This window comes from Malaclemys terrapin, chromosome 14 (genome assembly GCF_027887155.1).
Source record: "Malaclemys terrapin pileata isolate rMalTer1 chromosome 14, rMalTer1.hap1, whole genome shotgun sequence".
NCBI lineage: Eukaryota > Metazoa > Chordata > Testudines > Emydidae > Malaclemys > Malaclemys terrapin.
In genome coordinates, this window is record NC_071518.1 from 4,551,489 (window position 1) to 4,578,484 (window position 26,996).

The 26,996-nt window shown below is 63.0% G+C and overlaps 1 protein-coding gene across 4 annotated transcripts in view; it reads left to right on the forward strand.

The window, feature by feature from the left end:
- Positions 1–26,996, forward strand: part of PIEZO1 (piezo type mechanosensitive ion channel component 1) — a 103,229-nt gene that overhangs the window by 46,571 nt on the left and 29,662 nt on the right. For all 4 annotated transcript variants that reach the window (XM_054048840.1, XM_054048838.1, XM_054048839.1 and 1 more), the window contains exons 3-12: positions 6,063–6,185; positions 9,213–9,255; positions 9,854–10,016; positions 20,962–21,118; positions 21,380–21,593; positions 22,956–23,127; positions 23,697–23,801; positions 24,311–24,383; positions 26,165–26,265; positions 26,721–26,981. In XM_054048840.1, the coding sequence (XP_053904815.1) occupies positions 6,063–6,185; positions 9,213–9,255; positions 9,854–10,016; positions 20,962–21,118; positions 21,380–21,593; positions 22,956–23,127; positions 23,697–23,801; positions 24,311–24,383; positions 26,165–26,265; positions 26,721–26,981 (1,412 nt within the window). The remainder of the gene's footprint in view (positions 1–6,062; positions 6,186–9,212; positions 9,256–9,853; positions 10,017–20,961; positions 21,119–21,379; positions 21,594–22,955; positions 23,128–23,696; positions 23,802–24,310; positions 24,384–26,164; positions 26,266–26,720; positions 26,982–26,996) is intronic.

Sequence of the window (26,996 nt, forward strand, 5' to 3'; positions counted from 1 at the left end):
GTACGCGTCCTTCGGCTGCTCGGGGAGGGTCTGGTACGGATCCCAGAGGAGAGGAATTGGAATCGAGCTGGGAGCAATGGGATATGTCATCAGAGGAACAGAGAGCCTGGCTCTCCGGGACAGGACTGTGGAGTAGTGCCCAAGGGAAGAGTGGCTTATAAATAGAGGGTTAAATCACTGCAGGCTGCCCGCCAGGAAGAGCCCTGCCTTAGCCCCACGCCTCTTTGTCCCATCTCTAATCTCCGGGACCCCAGCACCACTGGCTCCTGCCCCAGAGAACGGGGGGGCGTCAGCGTGTCCGTGAGGAGTCCTGGCTCTTCGAGCTGGCAGATTGCTGGAGCGGGGCGACGCGCTCACGCAGCTCTCAGGGCTTAACCGGCCCCACACGTCTGCACACGGCGCCTTGTTCTCCGCCTGCCGGGAGCAGGATTAGAGAAGAGGGCCTGACCCCAGTCTGCACTCCTGCCCGCACTGGCCTGCACCGCCAGGGAATTATGGATCCTTCTTTCTCTAGTGTCAGGCCTGGCCTGCCCTCACTGTCCTGCACCCCTTCCGTGGTCCTGCTCGGAGCCGCGACCCCAGCCGAACGGCTATCCTGATCTGCCTGTGCCAAGAGCCCCCTTGAGATGTGCCACAGTGCAGCATTGGCACCAGGATCTGCCAAAGACCAGTTAGCCTCTTGGCCAGTGGCTCTGGGTGGGTGTGGGAGCTTTGTCTGCTCGGACAGGAGGGGTGCCGAGGAAGACTGGACTCAGATGTTTGACATGCAGAGGAGAGGAGGGGCAGTCGAGACCCAGACTCCAGGAGCCCTGGGGGATGGGGCGACGGGAGTGTGGTGCCCCCTGGGGTGGGGGCTGGACCGCCATGCCCACGTGAGGGTGGGACCCCAGCTCCTGGCTGAGCAGGGTGGGTAGCTCATAGGCTGAGAGTCCTGGGTTTCTCGGTCCGTGGGGGTTATTTTTAGGGCCAGGGGGGCGTGAACTGTTCTAAAGTGGGCACCTTCTCTCCTTCCTCTGTGGTTTCCCCCAGGCCGGGCAGCTTGGGGATTCTAGTCTCCTAGCGGTTCCCGGGCGGTAGTGCCGCTGTTAATTATAGCCTGGCCTTGCTATGAATAGGCCTCTTGCTATGAAATGGCTGGTTCCAAACACCAGGCTTATTAACCAGAAACCTCAGAGCCGAGCTGCGTCCATCCAACAGGGAGCCAGCCCCCCCCTCGCCGTGCTCGCTGCTGGAGCAGAGGGGCGTGCGGGGGGGGGGGGAGAGCCTGGGAGGCAGCCATAGATCAGCTGTTCAGCATCTCCTGGGTGTCGGCCAAGGCTGGGCTGGTGGGAGCTGCTGGGGGCCTCCAGTGCAGGGAGACCCACCACAGGTGGGCAGGCAGTGCCTCCCGCAGGGGGAGAGGTTGGCAGTGCCATGGCTTTGGGGCGATGCAGCGGGCAGGGCTTTGGGGTGTGGCGAGCGGGGCACCCCTCCTCTGAGTGCTCGTGCAGCTGGCACCGAGGCCGCCCTGCTGCCGGAGCCCTTCCGGATCAGGCCCCAGGCCTGCCCGCCCCCTGCAACAATTAAAAGATCCATAATCCGAACTGGCCTCCCTCGTGTGCCACCACTAAAAGCTTCTGCCCTTGAATATTTCATGGGCTTTTGTGCCATCTGAACCCGGCTCTCTCCAGCGAGCCGCAGAACAGACTTACAGGAAAGGATCATCGTCACTGAGCGAGACTTTGGACGGGCCAGTTCTCCCTCCCCTCCCGGGATCTCTCTCTTTCCAGCCGGGAGAGGAAAATGTGAGCCCCCCCAGTCTGGCATCCTTGGATTTATGAGGCGTGTGTGAGTGCAGGGGGCTTAGCAGCATCTGGTGGAAGATTTGACTAGGGTTATTATCGGGGGTGGGGGGTTGAAGTTATTGGCTCACCTTGTGGTTTGCGATTGGAAAATTCCAGGCTGGCTTGAGCCAGGGCCGCAGCCTGCGGTGAACGGGGGTGGGGAGAGGAGCCGTCCCTGGCAGGCCGGGGGAGCCCAGCTGGGTTTCATTTCTGCAGGCCCCCAGGCAGGGGATCCTTGGGCAGCTCCCCTTTGTCAGGGCAGGCTAGGCCTAGGGGTTTCCTTTAAGCAAGAGGGGAGGTCCCTGAGACTGCCAATCAGGGGGGCAATTGGAGTGGTTTCATCCCAGGGATTCGCCCCCCACAGGGACCCACCAGCTTTTTTCCCATGGGACCCCAGCCACTGGGTGATGACTGCCGCGCCCGGCAGGATTGGCACTGGCTCTGCAGAGCTGTAAGGGTCCATATCCCGCTGCCCGTCACCTTCACCAGCGGCTCTCCCGGATAGCACACCTGCAGTTTGGGGGCGTTTTCTCCTTCTTTGGGTCCTGGCTCTAACACACACCCCATGTCTGACCCCGTGCCTCGGTTTCCCCATCTGTACCAGGGGGGTGACAGCCCTTCCCAGCATGCCCAGGCATGCTGAGAAGTTTAACTCATGAATGTCCATTGAGCCCTGTGAGATCCTTGTGTCAAAGCAGTGAGGCAGAGGGAGGGAGGGGATTTTTACCTAAACCTACCTGCCCTTGATTCCCAGCCTGCTGTATGGAATCAAAGGGGCTGCCCCACACGGGACAGCGTGGGCGGGGCGATGTCCTCATCCACTTCCAAACGTCCCTTTGTGCTGAGAGCCCTGGGGACTCAGCCCAGCGTCTAATCTCCAGCCTCTCCCCCTGCCCCAGCACACACAACCCCCAGCATACAGCCCGGGCATGGACTGCTGGAGTTTTGCTTTATTTCAGTGATTGGGTGTCTAATTTATCTGTGTGGGACCACGATGGCGTGTGCAAATTGGGAAATCTCCCTCCACACGCACCTCAGCCGGCCTGGGTTGTGCCCATCACTGTGGGCACGGTGCACAGCTATAGAAGTGCAATTGCACGTGCATTTTAAAATTGGACACACACACACTGAGAGCTGGCCCCTCTTAGCTCCCTCTCCCACCCTCCGACTGGAGCTGGGATGTGCTCCGCAAGGCGGTGGCTGGCAGGAAGGGGAGAATGTCCCCCCTGCGCCCTGTTCTATGCAGGCTGTTCGGGGCGCCCGGCTCATGCTGCTGCTGGTGTGAAGTATTTGCAGGTCCCCTCTTCGAGGGAAGTCGCAGCTGCAGCATGGCTGGGAGAAGACCACGCAGCCCCCGCTGGCATTGCATTGTGACATGGCCTCCTACAGGAGAGACCCTCTGAAGGGGTGGCCCCAGCACAAGTGTCTGAGTTCCCCCAGGGGAGCCCGAGGTTCCTGCGGGAGGTGGGGGGGTTCTCCCTCAAGCCATCCTCTCTGCAGGCTGGATCCTGCTACGTGCAGCAGGGAACAACACCCCCTTGCCTTGAAGCCCGTGTCTAAGCTTTGCTGGACTGGGCCGGAGCGCTCAGCCCCAGGCAGGATCGAGCCCTCACGACTGGTGCTCTGTATGAAGTGGCTGTGAGCCACTGGCTAAGGCTCTGATTGAGAATCTGATTGAGAATCTCGGTCTGGCTGTCGAATGCCCGAAGCTCGTGGGGCCTCGGGGTTTGGCCTGGGCCCGTCTCTGAGCTGGAGCAGAACCAAAGGAGGTCCAGTTTCATCTCAGACGTAAGCTGATCACTTCGCACCGCCTCCATTACCCTGGCTGGCAGGGCTGCCGTGCCCCGCACAGGGGTGTGCCTGGGGTACCCCCATCCCACCTGCCCGAGGGCTGGTGCTCTCGAGCGGTGTGGGGGGCAGGAGTTGGTTCTCTGAGCTGTTTGCTTTGTGAGACTGTGTCTGACTCCTCCAGCATTGCAGCTGGACAGGGCCGGCTGCGTGTGTGCAAACAGGACCCATCCTTACATAGGCGGAGCTGTGCTGGTGGACAAAGACTGTGAAAGAGTAAAGTCCTTCCTGGGCCGATGAAGTGGGTGTGGGAACTGTCAGCTCTGTGTGTGTGTGTGAGACTCGGCCTGTCACATCGTGTCCCATCAGTTAATGTAGGAGCCTGGAGAGGAAGCGGGGATCTGCATGACACCCCCCGAGATCCGGGGTTCATTCCCCTCTGGGTTTCCCATGGCAGGGGATCCCACCCCCCTCTCGTGTGGATTCAGCCACTTGTAGTGATGGGGGTTGGTGTTGAGATCCTCACAGCTCCAGGTGTGCCCAGTGAGGCCTCCGGCCTTCCCTTGTCTATGGGCAGGGCGTGTCCCACTCCCTCCTGACCAGGGGTTAGGCTGCCCGGCTCCTGCCATGCACTGTGCTGCCCCCAGCAAGCCCGTCTGCCTAGCAGCCAGCCTCTGCGCTTTGCTTTCTGTAGTGCCGGCGTTACCCCCCAGCTCTTTCTAAGCTTGGTAACCGTCAAGGTTCCCGTGCGCAGGCCAGAGGTCGCCCGTGAGCCTTCCGGAGCCCCAGCAGGCCCAAGTCTTTCCAGCCCTTCCCCCTGGGTTGGGGCCTCCGTGGACAGAAGGCCGAGTCTATTCGCTGGCCCAGAAGGAAGGGCCTGAGTCAGGCCAAGCTCATCCTTTTACACCAAAAGCCCTTTCTTTGTCTCTGAGTCTCTGGAAAACCCAGCCTGACCTGGTCTATGAAACCTCGCTGGGGGGTTCCTCTCCAGGGCTGGCTAGTGTCAGTGACTCACTTTAATCACCGCCCCCTGTTCTGAATCCCTGGAGGAGCTGTGGTCCCCTCCCCGGGGCAGAGCATGGCCCTACAGGAGTCTTTCAGAGATTTGATTCGGTGGCCCCAAAGATACTGTCTGGGGGTGCAATCTCAGTGTGCACCGGGCAGACTCCGCTGGGGTTAACGGGCACATGAGGGCATGATCTCTGCCCACCAAAGGCCGTCAGATGCCAGCATCTAACCCCCAACTCCTAGGGGAGGCCTGGGCACTGGTGCCACTCTCGACATGGTCTGGGCTACCCTGCGCCAAGGCAGAGGGGCTGGCTGACTCTGTGACAGCCCCACACACATCTTCCCGCGGCCTGGCAGACTGCGCCAGTCATTCCCTATCCTGCTAGCGAGGCGAAGGGTTAGTTCTCCCCGTCTGCCTCGCGTGGGAATCTGTGCTCCCGTGGGAATCCCTCTCGGAAGGGGCCTTTTGTTTCCCACCTTCTCCTTCAGCGGGTCTGTGTTTAAATGGGCCCCCCGGGGCCTTCCTGATTCTGGGCTCAGAGTGTGACTTTGCTAGAGTTGCCTTGAAGGAATCCATTGCCGATCACTCGAGGCAGCTAGCACCTTTGCAGGGCTGGTGTGGACGCTCTTCCGCCTGTTTGTTTCCAGGTACAAGCGCTTGGAATTTACCCTGGGCTGATCCCTACGGGAAGTCATAAGCCCTCCCCATAGCACGCAGGGTACCACGTTCCTGGGTCAAGCAACCTTGGAAGGTTTGGAGGCTCAGCCAGAAATGTTCAGAGGCTGCTTCTCCCAAGCCCTTGGGTGTGAGGACAGACGCAGGGACCCAGCTTGCAGAGGACAGGGTGGGGAGTGTGCTCTGACTGTGCCCCCTGGTGGTCAGTGGGTGGGATTTGAGACCCCAGACTAGGGGCTCTTGTACAGAAGCTTGGTGTGCTTTGCTCCCAGTCTGTGATGCTGTGAAGGGAACGTGTGTTGGGGAGCAGTGCACCAGCCACAGCGGGGGCTGGCCAGGATGCTGGCGTCCGAGCACCCCGCTGGAATGCGGGAATAACTTAGCCACCTCCGGCGCAGTGCAAACACAGCTAGAGCGTGGCATGCGCTGACACCCTCCAACGGCTGAGCCGGGGGCAGGCCTGCGTTTGCACAGCAGTGGGTCAAGTCCCCTGTACGCAGCTGGCGGAGCGTTTGTGGGAGACGCAGTCATTCTCTGGCACTGGAAACATCACCCACATTGCGGGGTGTAGTGGTTAGAGCAGGGGGGACTGGCGTTCTGATGCCAACTCTGCCACTGTCTTGGTGCAGAGCCTTGGGCAAGTCACCCAGCTTCTCTCTTGCCCCCTCTGTAAAACAAAGATGCTGGCCACAGCGTAAAAAGCCCTCGGCTGGGAGGGGAGCAAGGAGGATGATTTAATAAATGGGGGCGTTATTTTTGTCTTCTAGGGCACACAGGCCGTCTCCTCCAAGCTCTCCTGGGAACCAGCATCCTCTTCCTCACTGCCCACTTGGTCTTCCAGATATGCCTGTACACTGTGCCGGATCTGGGCCAGCTGCTGGGACAGAACTGTGAGTACTGAGCCCTTTCCTCCCCATTCTGGGGGCAAATGTAAATATTGGTTGCATCTCAGTGGTAGCTCCTGGATTGATTCCGTTTCGCCCCATGTCCCCTGCTCTTCTCTACCTGCCTGGCCAGATGCCCCCGGGCTCCGTCCTGCTGCCCAGCGCGAGCTTTCCCGAAGTGCTGGCACTTTGCTTTCAGAGGTTACTTACATGCACTTGTTGAACAACATCCCCGGCTGGGCGCAGGCTGGCCGAGAGGGGAGCGGGGCAGGCAGGCGTGTGCCTCTGCCCTCCAGCCCCTGCAGTTCTGTGCGCACTGGATTCTCTCGTGGCCTGTGGACACGGAGTCTGTTTGGTCTCCGGGGACAAGGGGGCTCTGGCAAGTGCCTTTGCTCATCTCCGAGCGGAATTGGAGGCAGTAGGAAATTGTTTCCCTTATGGAAAGCCAGGCTTGGCTTCCGCCACTTGCTCTGCAGCCTCTCCCCCGGGAACAGCCTGGCCGGTCAGGGCTGTGTACAGCACACACCAGGGAACCACTCCCCGGCAAGCCAGGAAAGCCAGTGGGAGAAACGTCCCCCTCCTCCCAAACTTCCTCCTTTCCCAGCAAGGTGCTCCCTGCAGCCAGTGCCCCCGTCTTGCTCCCTCTGGGCCCTCCTTCCCCAGACCCTACAGAGCTTCCTCCCCAGAGCAGCAGGGGGCAGAGGAAGGGGAGAGGGAGTGATGGGAGAGGGGGGTGTGCAGCCACAGCTGTCCCCAGAAACCACCTTCTCCTGTGTCTCGTTTGGAATCCACCGGGAATATAGGTGTCGGCTGGGCGTCACCGGACAGTGCTTGGCCAATCCGATTGCTTGGCTCCCTGAACTGTCAAGGTGAAGGAGATGTACCTGCCCCCTGGCCTGTTCTGTTCCAGCCCTGAGTTGGGCTGGGGGGGGCTTGGGTCAGCTGAGCTGGGACTGTCTAGTGCCCCATTTCGGGGGAGGGATAGCTCAGTGGTTTGAGCATTGGCGTGTTAAACCCAGGGTTGTGAGTTCAATCCTTGAGGGGGTTACTTAGGGATCTGGGACAAAATCAGTACTTGGTCCTGCTAGTGAAGGCAGGGGGCTGGACTCGATGACCTTCCGGAGTCCCTTCCAGCTCTATGAGATAGGTATATCTCCATATATTTTTATTTTTGTTTTGGTCTGGCCCAGCCAGCAGATGGTTCCTGTGCTCCCGGCTCATCCTGTTGTATTCGTTTAGATGGATAGTATGAGCCAAAGGTGTGAACGTAGCCCACGGTGTCCTACATCAAACCGTGTCAAACAAGGGGAGGGGTCGGTGTACAGAGACCTCAGCCTGCTCCGCCCCATTAAACAGCCATCTGACCTTTCGTGAAGGATACAGCAAAGCGGGAGAGACCGTTCGAGCCTTGGGAATGTGACGTCAGAACTAAGGTTTCACGTTCGCCACTTCCCTGGGCCTTGAGCTGACGAGTGATTTTAAAAGGAGAAAGCCCCTGGTGTGCCAGTCCCCGGGGGGCACTCTTAGAGGTCCTGCTGGGTGCTGAGATGCGCTGGAGAGTCACTGTTGCTGCTCTCGTGGGAGGCTGGCCCGTTAGATGGCCGGACAGTCAGAGGGACGCTGGGACGGATGGCACGTACGCGCCGGGCTGCGCCGCCCAGGGCTGCGGGTCGGAGACGCTGTGGAGACGGGGGGATGCGGCTGTAGCACTTGATCTCCCCTCGGCCCCTGCCCTGGAGCAGCTCCCCCCACCCGCTGACCCTTCCGACGAGCTCGCTAAGCAGCTGCAGAGCGGGTGGCGTCGGAGCTCTCGGCAGCCCCGCTGGCCCTGCTGGCGTTTGCTCCTGTTCTTGGCACCCGGCCCTTCTTTCTCTTACAGGCCTGATAGGGAGAAGGGCTTTGCTGGCGGCGTCCTCCCGAGCAGTACCACATCCCCACGTGCTGTGTACATGGCTGGAGCCAGCAGCAGCCTGGGGCCAGGGTTGTGGGGGGCTCTTTGCTATTCAAGGGGATCAATCTGGGCCCCCCCAGTATCATCAGACATGTCAGGGGTCCCAGCCAGCCGGGCTCTGCTCCCAGCCAGGGCGCTCTGGAAGGAAGGATGCACTCTGCAGTGCCCAGCACGGTGATAGGGATACAGATTCCCTGCACGACGGGGGCACATTGGGAATGCGTGAGGCAGGATTCAAAGGTCCCCGTTAATCCTTGATGGGTCAAATAAGGCCGGGACCCCATGTGCCCTATGGGGGATCCAGCTGCAGGGCTAAGAGTGAGATGGCATCGCTCCGGTCCTGACCCACTTGGGGTTACGGCAACCCCCCCAGAGCAGGGCTGGAGCAGGGCTGGAGCTGGTGTCCGGCTCCAATTCCAACCTTGCTCATTGCACTTTGCTTCCTAAATTCCCCTGCGGTTTCAGCTAGATTGAAGATTCTTCTTATTCTCTCCTCAACGGACACCGAGAAGCTGTTAGACGGCCGCCCCGTTCCACCGCGGAGGTGGTCGCATTTCAGCGGTGGGCAAAGCGGTCCCTGCCTGGCTAGTCTGTAAAGAGCTTTCAGCTCCTTGGAAGATGCTGTATAAATGTGAGATCTAGAGAGCTGAGCCTGGCGTTTCTATGGGCGAAGTGGAGTGTTTAGCATTGGCTCTGACCGTAATTGGGTGCGCAAACAGCAGGGGGCAGAAATAACCGTCTGACTGGTCCCTCCCAGGTGCCCTTGCAGTAGCTTTGCACAGATTCGTGCATGCCGTTTTGCACACTTGGGTCTGGTGAGCCAGGCCTGCACTAGCCACACTGTTATTTGAGGTGAAACATTCTAGTTCTGAGCCATTTGGCCAGTGAGGGTCAAGCTGGTGAGTTACCGCAGGCTGCCACCTGCTGTGTATCAGGCTCCGCTGGCCATGTGCCTTCTGTCATCCGCTCCCCTGCTCAGACGCTGTCCATCTGCTGCTGCCGGGCTCAGCAATGTCTTGGCATCTGTGCCAGTTCCCAGTGGGTTTGCCAGACTCACTCCCTCTTTGTTTGCTTCCCCACAGGCAGCAGGTGGGAAACGCTCGCCCGTCACATTGGGGTCACCAGGTAAGGGGCAGATCTCTGCGTCGTGGCACTTGGGCGGTGGTGGATTTCTCGGACGTGGCCCCACGCACACTCCTCTGGGGCCACGTCTGAGAAATCCACCACCGCTGTGATTGGGCGTTGGCTGGGTGGTCACTGGGGCCATCGGGTGTCCTGCTCCAGCCCTTGAACTGATGGCCGGGGGGAGGCTCAGAAGGCAAGTCCCCACAACTGGGCCTTACGCTTTCCTCGGAAGCACCGTGTGGTGCCACAGGCCAGGGCCGGGGACCGCCTGTGTGCTCCCGCGTGCCGCTGCAGTGACTCGAGGCATTGGCTGCAGTGCTGGCAGAGGGCACAGGCTCCGGTTAGAGCTGTCTCCTTGTCCCAGCTTCCAGCCCAGCCTGGCGGAGGCAGAGCCAGAGGGAGCTGTGGGGTGGCCAGCAGCAGCACATGGCAGGGCATGTTGCTCCCTGATGTTCTGTTCCCACATCCGTGGCTGAGCCATGTGGGTCCCTCCCCAGCCACTCCCACTGGCCTCTGCCCATGGGTCTCACACAGCGCGAGGGACTGGCCTGTCGGCAGGTGAGTGTTTAACTCTCCTTCCCGTCTCGTTCCCTCGCAGGCTGGACCTAAACGACATCCCCAACTCTGTGCGCCTGGTGGCTCCCGACCTGGGGATCCTGCTGGTCTCTGCCATCTGCCTGGGCCTGGGCCGCCGCCTCGTGCCCAAGGGCAGTGCAGCGGCGCGTGTCCGGAGGCTGGAGTCGCTCGAGCCCCTCGAACAGGTGAGATGCTGCAACTTCATGAGCTGAGATGGCTGGTCTCTGCCAGACGGGTGCCAGGCCCGGGCGGGGTCCCTGCTGGGAAGCTGGTGAACCGCTCCAGCCATGGGTTAGAGCCATCAGGCTTTTCCGCCCTGGGTTTCTGCCAGCCCCTCCCGTGGACAGGGTACTTCCCCAGGGCCTTGTCCAGACTGGCTGGCTGTGTCTCAGGCGATGGAGTTTCTTCCAGACCAGACACACACACGGACAGCCCCACCCCCCCCCAACTTCAGGGAGCTGTCCTGAGCAGGGCGTGGACTCAGGAATGACACCCCCCCCGACCCCCATTAGAGTCTGGACTTCAACAGAACCATTCAATGGCCACTGGGATCCTCCAGCCATGGCCTTGACTTGTGTCTGCAGCTTCGCTCTGTGCGGTGGGGGAAGGGCTCCCAGCACGGGCCAGGCCAGACCTGCCCCAGGATGATGAGTGTTGGGTCCCCAGCTGGTGTATTTCCTTTCCTTGCCAGCCACATCCCTGCACTTCCCAGAGCCCCAGCCTAGCTAACCGGCTGCATTCCCTTGGAGACGGGATTGTCCTTCCTGTGCGGAGCAGTTCTGCCCTGTTAAACAGGGGCACCGGCCACCGCCAGAGGTGGCTGCCTGGCACCAGGGCTTGGCTACCCTTGAAACGCTGAAACGGCCCAGCTGCAGCGCTGCGGGGATCCCCCTCCCCGAGAGGCGGTAGCCAGGGGGACGGAAGATTCCTTCCATCGACCTAGCACTGCCTACGCCAGGGGTTAGGTCGGCTTGACGACGCTGCTGTGGGGCTGAATTTTTCACCCCCCCCCCAGCGACGGGGCAACTTCCCTGTTTAGTGTCGGGGGAAAGGGATCCTTGTGCATGCGTGAGGCTTGCTTCTGCCGCAGCTGCGTACATGAGCTCAGAGGGCCTGGCACGTGCAGTGCAGAGCCCGGAGAGCCCTTGGGACGGAAGGTGTTAGAGAGCTGGAAAAAGCTGTATTTATGGTACCGTCCCGGCCCTTTAAAATCCCCCTCGTCCAGGGTGAATCCCATTGGCTGACACTGAGCTCCTGGGAAAGAGACCCGAGGAGGAGTTGAAGGGGCTAGGTCTGTCTGCAGCCAGCCCACCGCTGAGCACAGGAGCTGCCCCCCTGGGCATTATTCAGCTTTGCAGATTGCTGCCGCTGGAGCCAGCTGCGAGCCTGGGAAGCTTGGCCTGGCCGAGGACGCCCCAGAGACCACTTGTGGAACAGATGTGCTAATGGGATTAGCCAGGACCAGCGAACCTGCGCCCCTGGGAACCGCAGTCTGGCAGCGCTGCCTCCTGGGGGAGTCATTCACTCCCTCGCAGCTCATTACGGTGCAGATCCTTCAGCGTCACGCTGCGCCGAGCTCTGCCCCAGCCCCCAGAGCCAGCGGCGAGAGATTGGCCTGTTCCCGCTTGCACCAGATGCCCGCTGCGCGGCCGGCCTTGCGTTCGTTGGCCTTGCAAACCCTCTCCGAATGAAGGGCTCGTCAGCTCTGGGGCCTGGGAGGGACCCATCCCTGGGACGGGGGGCACGTGGTGTACTCAGCCCGGCTGCCCTGGATCTCCACTGCTGACTGACCCATTGACCCCTTCCCCTCGGTGCCCCCCCGTGGCTAGGGCTGGTCGCTAACCGCTGGTGCTGTTGGATGCCGTGGCCTGGGGAAGAACCAGAGGGGAGGCAGCCCAGTCCCGGGAACGGGGTCTGGGGCTGTGGGGCCAGAGAGCAGGATTCTATTTCTAGCTCCACAGCTGCCTCTGTCATCTGAACTAGGGCAAGTTGTGGTCCGTTCCTGTGCCTCAGCTTCCCTCTCTGGAAGAGGAGGCTCAGGCACTCCTTGTTCCCAGTGGATTTGGGAGGGAATCTCCCCACCTCCCCCGGGCACATTTCTGGGAATGGGACATGAGCTGGGGTTAAAGCAGAGGACTAGAAACTGGGCAGCTCTTCCATTCCCAGCTCTGGCATTGCTGTACTGCAATGAGCCAGGCCCTCCCCTGCCCCGTGCCTCAGTTTCCCCATTGGTTTGTAAAGTGCCTCAGGCAGATGGACGGCTCTAGAAGAGCAGAGGGTTCCAATTCCCTTGGCCTGACTGAGCGGGGTCAGCTGGGCCCTTCCCCGCCCGACTGATGCCCTGCGACTGCAGGGGGAGGGAGCCCCCCGACCTGGGTGGGGCTCGGTTCCTCCCATCATCTGCACTTCCAGCTCAGTGCAGCTGTCTTTTGTCCTGCCTGCAAATGGCCCAAGGGCCCGTCTGCGCATCGGAACGGGCAGGCTCCTCTCGGTCAGTTTGTTGGCGGCCTTTTGTGGCAAACCACATCAAGGGCCCAAGGGAGGGGCCAGCCCCAGCTGACTTGCCCTTCTCGGGCACCACAAAGACTCTCCTGAGGGAGGAGACCAGCACCCCAGGCTGATCCTGGCACAGCCGTCCACAAGCTGCTCCAAGTGTGACTCACCCAAGCCCCCTCCGCATGGCTCTGAGCATGAGGGGCCACAAGGCAGGTGGGGGAGAACCCCACAGAGAGTGTGGGGCACAAGGCCAGGCTCCCCACCCATCCTGGTACTCCCTGGCCTGTGTCCTGTGAGCCTGGTTCATGGATCGAAAGCAGCCGACTGCTTCTGCCACGGGCACAGGGTGCCCTGGTGTGATGGCAGAGAATCCAAACTGTTGTGGGGGCGAATGGAAGGGTGAGGCCAGTCGGTCCCATCCCAGACAGATGCTACCCTCCAATAGCCCCGGCGGAGCCTTTGTTAGCCCGTCAGACAGCTCCCGTGTAACAGCAGGGCCCACGGTCACCAGCTGCAGGAGTGAGTCTGCGTCAAGCTGAGGCCGCTGGGGAGAGATCATGCGAAGTGCGGGGTCGTAGCCTCCTGCAGTGCTGGTCTGATCCAACCCGTCCTGGTCTTAGAGAGGGAGGCCAGCCCTTCCTGCTGGGCCCTGCCGTCAGCCCCCGATCCCTGAGTTAGTACCCAGCCTTGAGCTGCAAGGCCAGGCCATTGCCAGCTCCAGACTCCCGGCGTCTTGGAAACCTTGTTTCTGGAGCTCCCTCTGCCGATGGAGCCAGCCCAGCGCGCCTGGCGCAGTGCCGCATTCACACTGCCCAAACTGCCCCCGTCCACCCCCAGGCAGATCCAAGCACCAGCACGACCACAGTGCCGATAAACCGCCGGCCTCGAGCGAAACATGATCTCCGCAGCGGGGAGAGCCAGCCAAGCGGTTTCCTCCCAGCACTCACCCCACACTTCCTCTGCTCCACAAAGGACGTTTCAGGGAGTCTGTCCAGATAACCGGAGGCTTAGCGCTGCCAGTGCAGACCGGGTTCGGTTCTACTCCAAAAGCACACGGACGCCTTGGCCTCCTGCTTCTGCGCATCCTCCCAAGACCCAGACCCCGCAGAGTTCTGTCCAGCCTGTCACACAGCCCGAGCATGGAGCAGGCAGGACGTGCGTGGTGGGTGCTCCAGGGCTTCTCTAGCCCCTGCTGATTTGGGAACGGTTTGGACATTGGACTCTCTGGAGGCCAAACCCCAAACATCTGACCCACCAGACTCCCCATTGGAACCGCCCCATCCTCGAACTCAGGGCTGTTTGTTGGGAAAATCACCAAGAAAATGGCACACGAGCGAAATCACCAGGCCTGGCCTTGCTGGCTTCGGGACACCCCTGGTGCCCTGAGACGGGGGAAGGAGGCCCTGCCCCAGTGCAGCTTAGAGTCCAGCACAGCCGTGTGCTTCCACCTTTCCAGCCAGAGGAGAACTAGTCCTGCCCAGGACCCCACACGCTGGGCCGGGGGTAGGGAGCTGCGTCACCAGCTGGGGGATTGGCAGAGCTGGGCCTCAGCTGCCCAGAGGGTTTGGAATCTGGGTGTGGGGCTGTTGCTGCCTGGCGCGGGGGGTGGCGCAGGCAGCGTTCCTGCCGTGCCCACCTGGAGGGAGCTCCTGCTCCTCTGCCCCCACCCCCTGTTCCTGGCACCTTGCAAACCTCAAGGTGAGTCACCCAGCAGAGGAGGGACCGTGTTTGCTCCTCGGTTACCATGGGGACCCTAGCAAACAGCCCGAGTAACAGAGCTGATATTATCCGGGGTTCGCCAGAGGCCAGGCTGCAGCTGGGGCTGGGGCCAGATGGGCTGGTGGCTGAGTGTCGCCGCTTGCTGCTCCTGGAAGGCTGGTTGGAGTCTCCCCTGTCCTGCGGCCTCCCCGTCTAGCCCCTACCCTGGGCTTGGTCACTGGAGCGGTGCTGGAGAGCTGTCCTCGGGGCCAGGCGCTGCAGGGGCTGCCCCAGCTGTCCCTCTCCTGGGAAGTGCTGGTCCCTGGGAGTCTGTGGGCCGGAGGCTGCCGAAGGGGCTTGTGCAGGTGCCCACGTCAGGGGAAGCCAAAGCAGTTTGCTCTGCCCCCCACCTGCCTTTCCCCCTGGTTCTCAGGGTCTTGGCTCCGGGCACAGGGGCATCGGGGAATGGTGTGTGTGGGGGGGGGGGGGTCAGGATGGAGACTGAGGACCAGACTTTTGTCCAGTTGAGCTGCAGCTGACCTGCCCGGGCAGTTGCTGTACCTGTGACCCCGGGGCTAACTGGCTGCGTTTGCACACCCAGTCACCTGATCAGTGAGCATGCGTGTAAACGAAGTGTGCAAGCCTTGGCCTGTGGAGCCAGGACCGTGACTCCCCCTGCGAAACGGGCCTGGCCCCTCTGTGCTGTGAGCCGGGGAGCCCTCTTGGCTGAATGGCCTCGGCTAGAGGTTCGCGGTTGGGTGAGGGAGCTGGGGCAGCCCAGGCTCCGGGGCTCGCAGCCGGGGGTGTCTGGGGGCTGGGGAGTGGTACGTGCAGCCTTCTCCCTGCTGTGCTGTCCTGCAGCCAGGGATACGCTGCGCAGCACAGAAAGCCCCTCCTGTCCCATCCCGTCAGACCCCTGCTGAATTGTGACTAGTGGAACGAATCCTCCGCACTGAACAAATCAACCAGGCAGGTCCCTCCCCGGCCAGCGCAGCCAGAGGTGCCTATGGGGCAGGACGCTGCCACGCCAGCTGATGGGGCCAGGAGGTCACCACTGGGTTTGAGGAGCTGGCGTTCTAGACGCAGCCAGTCACTCGAAGCCTGAAGCGGGAGCCTAGGAATTGCAGCTGTGGAACTGAGCATTGGTCCGTCTAGCTCCAGGAAAGGCCAGTGCTGGGTGCTTCAGAGGATGGTGGGAAAAGCCCACAATGCACCTGGCTAAGTCTACACCCTGGGAGGGGATGCTTTACTGCCTCAGCTGGTGATCAGCTTGTGGCCTGAAGCCTGAGGATCAGTTGCCTGAGTAACTATATCCTAGCAACTAGTACTTCTGATGCTGCAGTCCACAGACATCTGGAACCCTTGTTGTTCACCTCACTAATACCCTGCAGCAGTGAGTTCCACGGGTGAATCATATATGGCATAGAGAATTCTCTTCTCTTCTGCGTAGTGCTGGTGCAAGGAGCTGGACCAGCAGCTCCAGAGCCTGCAGGCTGGAACTGCCAGTGCAGGTAGTGGCACTGCATTTCCCCCGCTCTGATCTGGGCCCCTGCCCTGGAAGGGCTACCCCCAGTGGAGAGAACAGTCGCCGGGGCCCTGCTTCTCCGCTGAGCCCAACAGCAAAGCGGCACCCAGTGTGGTGTTTGTTTTGTGACGGGGACACAGGACTGAGGCCATCAGGGCAGCAAGTGGCCATGGGATGGGAAAGGTCTCTGGTGCTTACCAGTCCCGATCCCCCTCTCCTCCAGCTGACTTGCCCCTAGTTCCTCAGAGGTAGGGGCCTCGGGTTGGGAGCACTCGTCCTGCCAAGATGGACAATGTTTTCCTCATTAGCGGTGCCTGCAGTTCCAGGAGCTGCCTGGGCAGTCCCGGGAATCGTCTGAATCCGCGCCTGGGCTGCGTTTGGGATTGGCACGGCCCCTGGGAACATTCCTCGAGATTCACATTCCTTAGTGAGCTCGGCTGAGCAGCCCCAGGCCGCGGGAGCAGGGCCTCCTGCCTCTTCTGGATCCCCAGATCCCCCCATGTTCTGCCCCTCCGGGACCTCAGCTGGTACCTGGGCTCACCTGGCTGGAGGGCAGGCGAAGGGAGAGAGGGCCACGCTGGCAGGAGGGAATGGGAAGGAAATTTCCCTCTGCGGTTTGGAGATGCTTGTCGGGCTGCACTGGGGGGTTGGCTTGTTTGGGGACCTTCGCGGTAGTGGGAGCTGCCAGGTGCCGTGTTCAGTGATGTCCCCCTGCTGCCACCACAAGCTGTCGGGGGGCCTTGGGGCGCTTGTAAGGGCAGAAAGCAAAGGCGGAGCTGGGGGCAGCGCCGCGGGGGATGTGGGCTTTGGCCAGCCTCAGGCCCACCGCACCTGGGCTGGCATCGGGGGCGCAGGCCCTGGCCCTTTGGGAATATTAACTCTTCAGCTTCTCCCAGCCCAACGCCCTGCCCTGCCCTGCCCGCCTCAGAGCTGTATGGCGCCAGCGATCACGATGGGGATGTGTGTCAGGGTGTTCTCCTGCCCCTGCTGGCCAGAGGGGGCTGATTGCTGCACCCAGGGGTGGTTCAGGGGGGCTGGCTCATCCCACAGAGCTCTGCCTTGGGCCTAGTCCAGCCCTTTCGTGGCTGAAGGCTGCCAGTCCTACCCAACTGGCTTTGGGACGGGTCCAGACCGGGACTAGGTAGAGACCCAGCAAACTCGTTCCAGCTCAGGACCCCAGAGCTGAGCGCTGTAGAGCTCCCCTGTCCCTGCTTGGTGCCTGGGCTGAATAGACTCACTGGCAGAGAGCTGAGCTTGCAACCCAGGGTGGGGACCCAGTCACCAGTACCCTGCGTGGGGCGGCCTTTAGGGGGGTGCGAGTGGATTATTGTGTCCAGTACTGTGTGGGTTGGGTGGGAGCAGGGCCTAGTGGTTAAAGCAGCAAGTCCGGGTTTGGGTTCTGGCTGTGTCCTGACTCACGGTGCGGTGCCACGTCTCTGAGATGGGGGCAGTGCCCCCGGTACCCTCCTTCCAGGTGTGGCACGAGGCGTCATGCCAGAAGGATTGTAAAGCAGCGTGAGATACGGCCTGGCCGCTTTCCCCAGTACTCAGGCAGCTCTGGCAGGGGCCTGTCCAAAGCGAGCTGCTTGGGGATAGACCGTTCTGCTTGCTTCTGGCCAAGCTACCAGGGGGCTTCTCCCCACCCTCTGTGCCCCCGGCCCACAGGAGACAGAGCCCAGTCTGACTCAGGGCCGGCCAGGCCTCGTTTCCCATTGGCACTGGCCTGTGAGAACGTCGCCCAGCGAGGTGGCTGGCACAGCTGCGCCGGCCGCGGGGTTGCACCAGCCGCTGCTGCCAGGAAACGCCATTTCTTGGGTGCTCTGCGGAGAGCTCGGGTTGGACCCGGGCGAGCCAGGGGCTGCGGAGGTGGGGAGTTAAGTCTCAGCTGCTCCAGCCCCCTATGGGGAGGCAGGGGGGAAGTGTCCACGTCCCACGGGAAGCTGGGGCTTCTGATCTCTCTTTGTTCCCAACACTGGCTGTCCCGGCCTGGCCTCGTGGCCAGCCAAGGGGAGTGCCCAGCAGGGCGCCTGGCAGAGCTGGCCCCGCAGAGCTGATGGAGGCTGGCAGCTGTGGGAGGAAGATGGGCGGGGAGGTTATTCCGGCCAGTGCTCTTGGCAAGCCGACCTGGGCTGCGGCCAGGCACCGGGCATTTTGCTGGGCACTGGAGACCACGGGAGACATGGAGACCAGTCCCTGCCCACCTTCCGGCAGCAGCACTTTAGAGGGCCCAGGCTCAGACAGCAAAGGAGGGGACTCAGCCAGGGTGACCCCAGAACATGGCTCCTTCGTGCCTTTGATTGGGCTGTGTGTGGCTGCAGCCCGCGGTACCCCGGCCTGCTCTCTGGCCAGGGGGCCCCAAGGGCCCTCGCTTTCTCCCATTGCTGGGAATTGTTGCTCCATGTGTCCCGGGGCCTGTTTTGTGACTGGCGCTCGTGAGCGATCCACCCTGGGCCTGGCAGCCTGGCGGGCGAGACGCCCTGGTGCTGATGGATGGTGCCCAGAGCCTCTGCCTTGGCATAGCTCTGCTGGCAGAAATGGAACTACTTGGCGGGGGCCTCACCCCCATAATTCAGTGGGATTCCACCTCCAGAAGGCCTGGCTCCCCTGGGTGCACAGCAGGGACCCTATCGCCACATCCACCTGTGCAGAAGGGAGCTGCCCAGTTCTCCGCGGCTGCCCGTCCCCTCCAGTTCGGATTGAAGCGCTCTCTCGCTGCAGATCCCCCAGAGTGGGGGCCAGCGGTGCGTGCAGAGGTGAGGGTGGAAAGGCTGGGAGGGCTCCAGGGGAAGGTTCCAGCCAGCCCTCGGTGTGTTTGTGTGCGTGAAGTAATCTGAACTGGATCTGAACCCGGCGCCCAGGCCTGGACGGTGCCAGGCGGCAGCTGGAGCCCAGTCAGCTGCAAATACCTTTGCTGGGAGAATGGATCAGCGCAGAAGGCGGCGCTGGGAACCCAGGCTGCAGCGCCAAGAAAAACAGGCTTTTTGTAATGTGTTGTCCAAGCAGCTAATGAGACAAACAAGACCAGGTGCAGGGCTGCGGGGCGGAGCGCGGAGGCAGCTGGCTCCCACCCCAGCGGGGCTGGGCCCGTTGTTCCAGAGCCACACAGAGCAGGGATGGCTGGAGGATCAGGCAGCGTGTGAGTTAGCAGCAACCAAACCTCTGGGGCAGTGCGCTGATCTCCAGTGACCCCCATGGGACGGGGCAGGTCCCCAGCCTGTCTCACCCTCCCACTCCTCTGTAGTGTGGCCCAACCCAGAAATACTCCCAGGTTGGGACTCTCTGACTTGGAGGCTCAGGTTATGGCCAGGGGGGACACGGCTGAACATGGGGTGATGAGGCACCTTCGCCCACCCCACTCATGGGTCGGCCCAGCCCGAACAGTCTGGGTCTGACTTTGTCAGCAATGGGCTGAACCAGACCCACCAGAACCTTGGAAGAGCCTGGGTCTGGATCCGGACATTGTGGCCCGGGCTCGTCGTCTGGTAGGCAGCGTCACTCAGCGGGCATGGCACAGACCTGGGAGCCGGGACTCCTGGGTCCTCGTCCCAGCTCTGCCACTGATTCACTACCACCGTGGGGGAGCCGCTTCCTGGTGCTGGGCCTCAGTTTCCCCTGCGGTGGGGTGAGGGTGCTGCGTGATGCCACTGCGATGGACGGCTGGAAAGTGCCCTGTGAGAGCAGTGGAGCCCAGGGGGGATCCCCAATCCCCTTCCCCTTCCCAAAGGTCTGGAGAAGCCCCTGCCCCTAAATCTCTAGCGTTCTCTTGGGCGCTTACTGTCAGAGGCTGGAGACCAGGCTGGCTGGGCCGTGCCCTGCTCCGGCGTGGCAGTTCTGTACCTAGGGCTGCCCCCTGGTGCCCTTGCCAGGCAGATGATCACACATGGCATTTATATGTAACCACAGCTGGGCTGCCATTGTCTGAAATCTCTGCAGTGAAGGGAGGAAGTGGCAGACGGGCAAGTGGCTCCCGGCACGCCTGGTACGTGCCCCGGTGTGGCTGTTCCGGCGGCAGATTCCTCGGTGCTCCGTATTTATTATTCCCTCGCCCGCCCTGCTGTGGAAATGGCAGGTGCTTTGAGAGCTGAGCAGGCCGGGCAGCGGGTTCCACTGCGACTCCCTGGAACACCGGTGTCTTCTCCAGCCATCCTCCCCCGGGAGCCGTGGCGGGGAGCCTGCCGCCTCTGCCAGCAGGAGACGACGCTCTTCCCCAGCAGCTGCAGCAAACTCCTGCTGGGCCGCGTCCAGTCCCCTTCCACCCCAGACCCGCGCAAACAGCAGCTGGCTGAGTCTGACAAAATCCCTGCAAAGCAGGTCTGGTTAGCCCCGTTTTCCTGCTGGGAGACAGGCCTGGAGCTGGGGCGGGACTCACCCGGGCTCAGGGGCAGAGCCAGGCCCAGCCCGACTCCTGTGCTCTAGCCACTGGACCCTGGGTACTCTTTGCTTAAAATGACCGTGGTGTGGGGTGCAGAGCCCTCTCGTGTGGGGTAGGAAAAGGGCCCGGCCATGGGCATATAAACCAGACCCCTAGAACCTCCCCCACCCATAGGGCCAGCGGCGCGCCATGGGCTGGTCTAGAACTGGCGCCTCTGTCTCCATTTACTCTATCAGCACGTCGGCTGAAACCGCAGCCTGACCAGGCTGCCTGCACCTCCCGACCTGTCCGGTAACCGGACCCAGCAACGTTGCTGGGGGGCCATGTCTGTTCTGGGCTCCGTACAGCCAGCGCGACTGATCCCTGAGCGCAGGCTCTGCTCCCGCCCTCCCTCGCTCTGACACCTCGCACCCGGTGCCCTGCACGGAGACTGATCAACGGGTCTCCTTTCCCTGGCGGGCGCCGTGACTATATCATCCTTCTGTGCAATCCATGGGTCTGTCTGCTTTGCTGTGCGTCGAGTGGCCAGAACTCAGTTCATCCTGCGCCTCCGACTAGCTCAGCGCCTTTGTACTGTAGGGAGAATGAGCCCTTTGTGTCCTGGGGTCGCAAGCCAGGCAGGTATCTGGAAGATGGGGAAACTGAGGCACAGTGAGGGGAAGTGACTTATCCATGGTTACACAGTGCGTCTGTGACAGAGCCAGGAATAGAACTCCAGAATCCTCCCACCCACCCACCCCTGCGCTAACTACTAGTCAGTGGTATCTTGGCCACGTGTGTGCCACGCCCCCTGAAGAGAGGAACTGTCTCCTCTCAGCCCCCGGCTCTGCCTCTTGCGGGGCTTCGTCGCACCAGCCTCAGGAGTGCTGGTTTGTGGGGCCGGGGCGTGGGGGTGTGTGTGTCTGGGTCACCCCCCAGCGTGCAGGGCTGGATCCCTGGATTTCGACCCTGCACCGACCAAGGGCATCCAGATCTGCGGCTGCCCTTGCTGCAGGGCCCGAGGGACGCAGTGACCCAGCCTGGCTCTCGTTCCCTACAGGAGGAGGACCTGGAGAGGCCGGCTGGGCAAGGCGCTGCAGAGGAGGTGGGCTCTGCGAAGCGAAAGGGGCTGCTGGCTGCTACGCTGCGGGTGAGGGCGCACTGGCTCCTGCTGGCAGTCGGGAAGTGTCTGGTCATCCTGCTGCTGGCTCTGGCAGGTAGGTGTCGGGGGGAGGGTCCTCTCCCGTTTCTCCTGGCCCAGCGTCGCCGGATCACTGTAGGGTCCGTGACCTGGGCATGGGATGAGTCTGGGGCTCTCATCCTAGCTGGCACTGCCCCTGGTCGGTGCCGAGGCCTCTGTCCTCAGTGCTGAAGTGTGGGGCCCCCCTGGGGTCTCAGAGCAGGGCCCTGGCGGAGAGCCCCAGCCCTGACCCGGCTAGTGCAGCTCTCAACAGCCCCGGTGTCGGCTCGTTCCCCAGGGATCGCTCTGCCATCCGCCTTCTCCAGCATCTATTACCTGCTCTTCGTGGGCATCTGCACCTGGTGGGCCTGCCACTTCCCCATCAGCCACCTGGGCTTCAACACGCTGTGCGTCATGGTGGGCGTCTTTGCCGCCGGCCACCTGCTCTGCATCTACAGCTACCAGGCGCCGTTCATCCAGGGGCTGTTCCCCCCCGCCAGCATCTGGGCACGGTAAGGCACCGGGCCTGGCCTCCCTCCTGTGTTCTGACGCCCCATCCAGAGCCCTCCCACTCCCCTGCAGCCGGGCTGGCCTGCCCCTGTCCCATCTCCCCTCTTCCCCCTGCAGCTGGGCTGGCCTGCCCCCGTCCCGTCGCCCTCCCAACCCCCTGCAGCCTGGCTGGCCTGCCCCCGTCCCGTCGCTCACCTGTGGCAGGCTGCCCCTCCAACTCGGGTGACAATGGGCATTGTGGCCTCGTCCTGCAGCACAGGTGGGTGCAATCGCCTGCCCCATTTCCGGCTGCGGGGAGGACCCATCTCCCACTGGTGATATTCCCACCTCCACTCTGCCTAGCAACCTGCTTCCGGTACCAGAAGGTTCCCCTGAATAGTCCCCCTCCCCCACCCCGAGGGACCGGGGAAGGAGGGGGGACTTGTGGGTCACCAAGGAGGAGCTCTCCCGTAGCCGGGGGGGCTGATGGAAGCAGCTGCCGGTGAAGGGACCCCGGACGTGCCACTCGTCAGTGTGCCAATCAGACCGGGATCCAGCAAGTCCTAGGGCCTGGTCCCAGCTCTGCCCCCGGTTTGCTGTGTGTGGTGTGGGCCCGGCCCGGCTCGGCCCTGCTCTGTGCCTCGGTGGGGCTGTGACGCTCAGTCGGTTAGCGCAGGGCCTGGTCCCAGCTCTGCCCCCGGTTTGCTGTGTGTGGTGTGGGCCCGGCCCGGCTCAGCCCTGCTCTGTGCCTCGGTGGGGCTGTGACGCTCAGTCGGTTAGCGCAGGCGTCTGTGTGGTCACCAGCTGGGTTCAGCTGTATGATGGCTGGGTTCAGCTCAGCGGGAACCTCTGCTCAGGGCGCGGCGGCCGTGTGGAAAGCCAAGGACGCTGGGGTGGGAGGGCTGAGCTGAGAACCGATCCTGAGCCCCCCGGTCGGGTGGATCACTGGGCCGGCAGGGGGGTTCTGTCTGGCTCTAGGACAGAGCTGAAGTGGAGGGATGACCTGCGAGGGGGGCTGGAGCCCTGGAGAGAAGAGGTGGGATGGGAAAGGCTCAGGCAGTGCCGTTTGGAGAGTGGCCGGGAGAGGCGGCAGACGGGGAAGGGGGGGCGGCGAATGGCAAACGGAGCAAAGGAAACAGTGTGCCGTTGTGGAAGAAAGCGCAGCTGCTTTTCCCACTGGCGTCCCAGGCAGCGAGAGGGGCTCTGGGGCGTGCTCAGAACTGGGGCACCCCACGCTCTGGCCGGTGCAAGCCTGTGAATGAACATCAGCGTGTACCTGAGCCACCCAGCCGCCGGCACCTCCGTACCCAGCCTGGCTTGCCAGCTCCCAGCCTGGCCCTGCTTCCACGCCCAGGGGTGTAACGCCGCCTCCTTCCTCCCTCCAGCGTATTCGGCTTGAAGGCCTTCATCCTGCCGCTGAACTGCACTAACCCCAACGCCCTCCTCCTCAACACCAGCCACCCCTGGCCGGTCTACGTGAACCCCGGCGTCCTGCTGCTGCTGTATTTCACCGTGGCCTCTCTGCTGAAGCTGAGGAAGTTGGACTCCTCTGAACGGGTGAGGGGCGCTGGGGCCGTGTACAACACAGTGCTGGGCCCATTCTGCCCCTTGTGCCCTACCCTGCGCCCGGGAAGGTGCCGCCGACAGCTGCTGTGCCAGCTGGGAAGCTGGTGCTCCAGAGGGCACCGGTGCCAACCTGGGGATGTGGACAAAGAGCAATCAGCTAGTGGCTGAAAGTGGAACTCTTCACGCCCTGCTACGTAGCATGGTGGGGCCAGAGCCCCAAAGCACTGGCTGCCCCACTGCAGATTGTCCTCCTCAGTGAGGGGTCCCTGCCAGGCCCGGACTGTGCCCTGCAGCGAGCTCCCCAGAGTGCTGGGGAACCCTGGAGAGGGAAATGGGGCATGTGGCCAGGGGGATTTGGGGGCGTTACGTGCAGCGGCGTCCAGAGCAGGGACGGGGACGGTTCTGCTCCAGGCGGCTCATTCCCAGAATCTCCCCGCTCGGAGCAGGGAGGGCGCAGTCCTTCTCTGCCTGGCTCTGGGGAGACCCCACCGGGGTCCCTGCCCCACTGTGCGTGTGGGAGCGAGGCGCTGAGGTTGGCTCTTCCCCCCTTCCCCCCCCAGAAGGACAAGGCAGAGGCGTCAGCGGTGGCGGCGGAGCCCCAGGATGAACTGGTGGAGCTGGAGAGCTGGCCCAGGGAGGGAGACTGCCTGGCAGAAGACACCGAGGTCAGGAGTGGAGCCACTGGCCCCTGGGGCTTCGGGAATGGGGCCCCTGTACTGCGCTTGCCCTTTGGAGACTCCCCAGGGCTCGGAGAGGTGACAGGGAGCCCCCCACCCCCAGCTTTCCCTCAGGGCAGAGGGGGGTGCTGGGCCGTTAGCACCAGCCAGCCAGGGGCTCGTGGGGTTAGAGGGGCCGGAGGGGGGTGGCATGGAAGGGGGATGCTCTTGTGCCTTATGCTGGAGAGTCCATGGGGGGGGGGGCAAGAGGGAAAGGGTCAAGGGCCTGGGGACACTGGGTGGGGGGGTCTTGTGGTGCAGGAGGGGTGCGTCTGAGTGTGTGTGAGAGAGAGAACACGCTGGGCAGATAATGGCGGGGGAGGCAGGAGGAGGGGAGCACATAGACCTGCCCCTTGCACCCTCCGTGGCTGTGAAGCCGCCTAGTGTTGGCAGCCCGTATGCCCAGGCCTGACGCTCTCCAGACTGGGGCTCACCCCACTCCTGTCTCTCTCCCCCAGCGGATGCTGTCCCCGGGCACCGAGGCCTCAGCTGCGGACACTGAAAACTGCACCATGCACGTGATCGGGCCAGGTAAGAGGCCGTAAGCAGCCCAGGAGAGACACGCTGGGGAGCTGCTCAGCTGAGTGACTGCAGAAGCTGCCCCTCCCTGGGCACTGCCCTGCGGTGCCAGCCGCTGGTGCCACGGGACTTCCCTGGGCTTAGGGCTCCGTTGCAGCCCCACTTGCCTGGCTCCAGCTCCCTCTGCCCTTAGCTGGTCCTCACCCCAAGCCTGCAGCCCCCTCCCCAGGAACCCCCTTTCCTTGCACCCAGGATGGTGCAGCCTCCAGAGGGGAGTTTCCAGGGCTTGGCTGACACAGGCCCTGGGCCCTGCTCTGCCCCTGGCAGTGAGGTGGGCATGGGCTGCCCCCCAGCCCTGCTCGTGTTAAAGGGACCCCAGCAGTCGGGGCTGGCTGAGTAGCACCAGGGCTCAGCTCAGTTGGGGTGAAGCAAAGGTGACTCCTAGTGGTCAGAGCTCAGCATTGCAGGGATGTGCACCCTCCAGGAGTCGCATAGCTACCCATGGTGTTGGGGTGCAGAATGGGAGGGTCTGTTCCTGTGCCGCTGCCCAGGTGTGATCCCCACGGCCCCTGACCTGGCCTCGGCACCCGCCCATCCCTGTCTGCTCCCCACGGCCCCACAGCCCCCTGCCCTGGCCCGGGCACCATGCCCGTCGCTGTCTGATTCCCACGGCCTCTGACCTGGCCCCGGGCACCGTGCCCGTCACTGTCTGATTCCCACGGCCCCCGACCTGGCCCCGAGCACCGCGCCCCTCACTGTCTGATCCCCACAGCCCCCTGCCCTGGTCCTGGGTACTGCGCCCATCCCTGTCTGATTCCCACGGCCCCCGACCTGGCCCCGGGTACTGCGCCCATCCCTGTCTGATTCCCACAGCCCCCTGCCCTGGTCCTGGGTACTGCGCCCATCCCTGTCTGATTCCCACGGCCCCCGACCTGGCCCCGGGTACTGCGCCCATCCCTGTCTGATTCCCACAGCCCCCTGCCCTGGTCCTGGGTACTGCGCCCATCTCTGTCTGATCCCCACAGCCCCACAGCCCCCTGCCCTGGTCCTGGGTACTGCGCCCATCCCTGTCTGATTCCCACGGCCCCCGACCTGGCCCCGGGTACTGCGCCCATCCCTGTCTGATTCCCACAGCCCCCTGCCCTGGTCCTGGGTACTGCGCCCATCCCTGTCTGATTCCCACGGCCCCCGACCTGGCCCCGGGTACTGCGCCCATCCCTGTCTGATTCCCACAGCCCCCTGCCCTGGTCCTGGGTACTGCGCCCATCCCTGTCTGATCCCCACAGCCCCCCTGCCCTGGCCTTGGACACTACACCCGTCGCTGTCTGATTTCCCTCCCCCCTCCGTTACCGTGCCCGTCGCTGTCTGATCCCCCCCCCCGGGTACCGCGCCCATCGCTGTCTGATCCCCCACCCCGGGTACCACGCCCGTCGCTGTCTGATCCCCCCCCCCCGGGTACCACGCCCATCGCTGTCTGATCCCCCACCCCGGGTACCACGCCCATCGCTGTCTGATCCCCACGGCCCCTGACCTGTCGGTGCCGCTCTCGATCTACATCAGTCCCAAGGTGCTTGGCCAGTTTTCAGCCTCACTCTGTCTCCTCCAGGGGGGTGGAGCTGAAGGGGCTGGGGGAGGGATTTCGGGGCTGTGAGATGAGCTGGAGCCTTCGTGCCCAGTGGGATGGGCTCCTCTCTGGGAGGTGATGGGTACGAGCCGTGGGGTGGCCTGGTATTGTTGGGGGTGTCTCTGGGCAGCTTTGGGGCTGCTCTAACCATCCCTGTGATTCTCTGCAGCGAGTAAGAAGCCGGAGCGGCGCAGGCAAAGGCTGCCCCTGCACGCGCTGGGGCATGTGATCATGAACCAGAGCTACGTCTGTGCCCTCATCGCCATGATGGTGAGCCTGGGGCAGGGCTCCGAGCGGCTGGGCAGGGGCTGCACCAGCTCCGGACCGGAGCTCTGATCCCCAGTGGGGCTGGGCTGACATGGGGTGGGGGTTCACCTGCTCCGAGCCCTGGGGAGGGCTGGGCTGACATGGGGGGTGGGAGCAGCTCTGCACAGGGGCTCTGAGCCCCAGTGGGGGCTGGGCTGGCATGGGCAGGGGGTGAACCAGCTCCGGACTGGAGCTCCCCGCCCCGGTGCGGGCTGGGCTGGCATGGACAGGGGGTGCACCAGCTCTGGACAGGGGCCCTGAGCCCCACTGGGGGCTGGGCTGCCTTGGGCAGGGGGTGCGCCGGCTCCATACTGGGGCTCCCCGCCCCGGTGCAGGCAGGGCTGGGCTGGCATGGAACATGGGGAGGGGTGCACCAGCCAGGTGCAGGGCCTGAGGGCGGAGCCTCCTCTCCCGGCCAGGTGTGGAGCATCACCTACCACAGCTGGCTGACCTTCGTGCTGCTGCTCTGGGCCTGCCTCATCTGGATCGTCCGCAGCCGGCACCACTTCGCCATGCTCTGCTCCCCCTTCCTCCTGCTCTACGGCCTGGCGCTCTGCAGCCTGCAATACGTCTGGGGCATGGACCTGGAGCCCGAGCTGCCCACCCGCGTCGGCTTCATGAGCCTGGAGCAGCTGGGGCTGGTCAGGACCAAATACCCCTGCTTGGACCTAGGGGCCAAGGTAATCCCCCACGCC